This window comes from Octopus sinensis, linkage group LG28 (genome assembly GCF_006345805.1).
Source record: "Octopus sinensis linkage group LG28, ASM634580v1, whole genome shotgun sequence".
NCBI classification, from domain to species: Eukaryota; Metazoa; Mollusca; class Cephalopoda; order Octopoda; family Octopodidae; genus Octopus; species Octopus sinensis.
The window spans coordinates 11445536-11450535 of record NC_043024.1 but is presented as its reverse complement, the minus strand read 5'-3'; the positions used below and the strand labels follow the sequence as shown (position 1 = coordinate 11450535).

The 5000-nt window shown below is 39.4% G+C and overlaps 1 protein-coding gene across 1 annotated transcript in view; it reads left to right on the top strand.

Annotated features, from left to right (window-relative positions):
• LOC115225671 (dynein heavy chain 6, axonemal-like) overlaps positions 1-5000 on the top strand; it is a 63165-nt gene that overhangs the window by 49018 nt on the left and 9147 nt on the right. The window contains exons 25-27 of the mRNA XM_036514515.1: positions 84-221; positions 2089-2203; positions 3283-3515. Coding sequence (XP_036370408.1) covers positions 84-221; positions 2089-2203; positions 3283-3515 — 486 coding nt within the window. The remainder of the gene's footprint in view (positions 1-83; positions 222-2088; positions 2204-3282; positions 3516-5000) is intronic.

Here is a 5000-nt window from a genome sequence, read left to right as displayed (position 1 = left end):
TGAAAAATAGAGGATAATTATCTTCTTCGGTTTTTTAAAGAATTTTTGTTTTAAATTCGTTCCTTTTTCTTTCCTTTTTCCAGTTGTTGTTGCGTCCTTTCTCTCTGATAGAACCAGATTACGAAACAATTGCTCGGACCTATCTCTACATTTGTGGCTTCCACACACCAAACAAAATGGCACAGAAGATTATTCTGTTCCTGAAGATGTTTCAGACTTGGGTAAGAAGACATTTCATTAATTCTCCAATAAAAAAACCCCAAAAAAACCCATATTCCTTTATTTGTTTCAGTCATTTGACTGGAGCCATGCTGGAGCACTGCCTTTAGTCAAGCAAATCAACCCCAGGACTTATTTTTTGTAAGAAGCCTAGTACTTATTCTATTGGTCTCTTTTTGCTGAAATGCTAAGTTATAGGGATACAAATGCACCAGCATCAGTTGTCAAGTGATGTTGGTGGGGGACACGAACACAGACACACAAACATATACACACACACCACACACACACAACACACACACACACACACACCACACACACACACACACACACACACACACACACACACACATATATATATATATATATATATATATAATATATATATATATATATATATGATGGGCTTCTTTCAGTTTCCGTCTACTAAATCCACTCACAAGGTTTTGGTTGGCTCAGGTGGGGTTTTTTAAGTTGTGTTATGATCCATTTCCATGTTATCATCATCATCATCATCACTACCACCATCACTATAGCAAACTAAGAACTCTCTCTCCCTCAAGATATATATATATATATATATATATATATGCACTCATGCACCACCTTCAGTAGTGTCACCACACATACCACTATATGAGCAGCCACACACACTAGGCCTACATCTATATGTATATATACATGCATATATAGGTACAGGACATCAAAAAAACGTTGAACACAATGAGAAACGAAAACATAAAAACAAAACCATGGAAACAATCTTTTTTTGGAACAACGAAAAAAAACCAGAGAAACGAGACATACAACACAAGGAATATTCCCCTTCTTCAGTTGTCCCTGTTTCATCTACTCTGTGTTTAGAAGGTAAGGACAAGATGCGACTTCGTTGAAACAGTCCTTCCCCCAAAGCAAATTAAATAAAATTTGGGATTTTTTGAGGAGGGTCATAAGTGGTAACAAGAACAGGACAGTGAGAACAAAACAGTAAAAACAAACGGTGAGGACTTGCACACATACACACACACACAGATATATATTCTACATTGAGAGAAGAACGAGATGGACGCTTCATTTTTATGCTGTAGCCGCATTATGTCGTACGCGAATGAGAGGATTTGCATCCCCAACCAAGAATTTTTGATGTAATACATGTCCTTGAAGAGGTAGTTGTGCGCGGCTGAAGAAGGCCACAGACGCACATTATGCATTGTTATAAATCTGTCTAATAAAGGCCCGAAACATATGTACCGCTGAATCCTTGGCATCATGTTTTTATTTTGATTAATTTATATATATATATATATATATATATATATATATATATATATGTATATATATATATATATGTATATATATATATATATATATATATATATATATATATATATTATATATATATATATATGTATATATATACATAATAATGAAGGGTGAAATTAATTAATTTGGAATAATTATCAATTACACAAGTAGTCTTCGGCATGTAAAAGCCTCATTCGAGGAAAATTTAAGTAATACTAAGCAATAAGGGTTTAGCAAGGCAATTCGTTGCTAAACCCTTATTGCTTTGTATATATATACATGTACACAGCCAAAGTATTAGTTATAGATGGCTATTATTATTACCAAGTTCACTTTTGCCTTTCCTCTTTTCAGATTTCATAAAATATAGTACTGGTGGCTGATGATATTGACTAACCTGGTTCCTCTCAAAAGTGTTGGCCCTGGGCCAAGATCTGAAGCCATTATTTAAAGCAAATTTTATTTTTACGAAAGTCTAAAATGTCATGGATATAACAACCTTTGTTTCCTTTTTGCATTTTATTTTCGTTTTCTAAATTTTGATGTAATTTCTTGTAATTTCAGCAACCGCCAAAGGTCCAGTTTAATACTTCAAACTTGAGTTGTCTCACAAAGATTTTGTCAGCAGTGAGGGTCATTGTGGAAAATGAAAATATCCTTCTACAGAAAGAAAGACAAGGTAAAGGTTTCCTTTGTATATACAGTTACAGGCATGGCTGTGTGGTAAGAAGCTTGCTTCCCAACCACATGGCTCTGGGTTCAGTCCCACTGCGTAGCACCTTGGACAAGGTTCTTCTATGATAGTCTCAGTCAGACCAAAGCCTTGTGAGTGGATTTGGTAGATGGAAACTGAAAGAAGCCTTTCATATATATACATATATATATGTATATATTTTTGTTTTTGTGTCTGTTTATACCCAGCCTCACCATTTGACAACCAGTGTTGGTGTGTTTATGTCCCCATTTCTTAGCAGTTCAGCAAAAGGGAGTGATAGAATAAGTACTAGGTTTAAGAAATAAGTTCTGGGTTCAATTTGTTTAACTGAAAGTGCTTCAAGGTGGTACTCCAGCATGGCCACAGTAAACTGACTGAAATTAGTAAAAGAGAATCACACTGTGTTGTTATTAAACACCAAAACACTCTGCTACTAGAGATAGCAACAACTCATTTTTAACAAGCTCACTGGCTAATCACAACACAAGTGCCTATTCTGGCATGGCACTGTTTATATATATATATATATATATATATCATCATCATCATCATCATCATCATCATCATCGTTTAACGTCCACTTTCCATGCTGGCATGGGTTGGACGATTTGACTGAGGACTGGCGAACCAGATGGCTGCACCAGGCTCCAATCTTGATGTAGGCAAAGTTTCTACAGCTGGATGCCCTTCCTAACGCCAACCATTCCGAGAGTGTAGTGGGTGCTTTTACATGCCACCAGCACAAGGGCCAGTCAGGCGGTTCTGGCAACGACCTCGCTCGAATCCTTTTACACATGCCACCAGCACAGGTGCCAGTGAGGCGACGTTGGTAACGATATATAAATATATATATATATACATACATACATATTGATAGAAATGGTAAGACAACAAAAGAATGAAAGAGACCTCGATATCATGTAAATAGAAGAATTTATCTGTAAATAAAATACATGAAAATTATTCGGTAGCCATGATAAAACGTGTGTGAGTGTGTGTGTGTTTGTTTATGTTCGTCTTATAATCTGGTGAGTTCTTTGCAGATCTTTGTTCCTTGATGACCGATGAAGAGAAGATAGTGATGAGGAGCATCGTGAAGGTTCTGCGTCCGAGTCTCATGGAGGGAGAAGAGACTGCGCAGTTTGTTAGAACTCTGCGAGACGTCTTCAGGCTGTCGATGCCAGAGAACGACATGAAGGATGCGGTGCTGCAGGAAGGTTTGAAGGATCACCTGAAGGAGACTTTCTCGGACTTCTCTCAAGGAATGTTGGATAAGGTGAGGAAAAAAAAAAATAAATAAATAAATAAAATAAAATTTAAAAAAGAGAAAATGGTTTGGATCATCATCATTATCATCATCATCAGAATAATTATCACCATCATCATCATCACCACCACCAGCACTATTATCATCACCATCATCATCGTCACCATCACCACCATCATAATCATCATCATCATCATCACCATCATCACCATCATCACCATCATAATCATCATCATCATTACCATCATCATCATCATCATCATCACCATCATCACCACCACCACCACCACCATCATCATCACCATCACCACCATCATCACTATTATCATCATCACCTCCACCATCACAATCACCACCACCACCATCGCCATCATCATCGCCATCATCATCATCACCACCTCCATCATCATCATCATCATCACCACCACCGCCACCACCATCATCATCACCACCACCACCATCATCATCATCATCATCATTACCACCACCACCACCACCACCGTCATCACCATCATCGTTGCATTATTATCTTCATGATCATGGTCACCATCATCATTTAAGGTCCGCTTTTCTATGCTTGCATGGGTTGGTCCGAATTGTTGAGGCAGACATTTTCTTTGGTTGGGTGCCTTTCCTGTCATCAACCCTAACAAACACACACACACTCGCTTATGCAACTGGCTTCTTTCTCTTTACATCTACCAAATCTATTCCCAAGGCTTGGGTCAGCCTAGAAGCATTACAGAAGACACTCACCCAAGCTTCCACACAGTGGGATTGAACCCAAAACCATGGGGTTCGAAACAAACTTCTTAACCACACAGCCGTACCTGCTTTTATATATATGTTTGTTGTTTATTTTTTATGATGGGGGAAGGTCAGCATCATTTGAATCTTGTCAAAGCCAACTTCGCCCTTTCTCCTTTCAGATGGTGAATATGCTCCCCGATAATCATTTCAAGATGTTTTTCATCATCATCATCATCATCATCATCATCGTTTAACGTCCGTTTTCTATGCTAGCATGGGTTGGACGGTTCAACTGGGGTCTGGGAAGCCAGAAGGCTGCACCAGGCCCAGTCTGATCTGGCAGTGTTTCTACAGCTGGATGCCCTTCCTAACGCCAACCACTCCGAGAGTGTAGTGGGTGCTTTTTACATGCCACCGGCACAGGTGCCAGACGAGGCTGGCAATGGCCAAGATCGAATGGTGCTTTTTACGTGCCACCAGTACAGGTGCCAGACGAGGCTGGCAATATGGCCATGATCGGATGGTGCTTTTTAGGTGCCACCGGCATGGAGGCCAGGTGAGGCTGGCAACAGCCACGATCAGATGGTGCTTTTTACGTGCCACCAGCACGGAGGCCAGTCGGGGCAGCGCTGGCAACGGCCATGTTCAGATGGTTCTCTTACATGCCACCGGCACTGGTATCACAGCTACAATTTCCATTGACGTTGATCAATTTCGATTTTGATTTTCACTTGTCTCAACAGG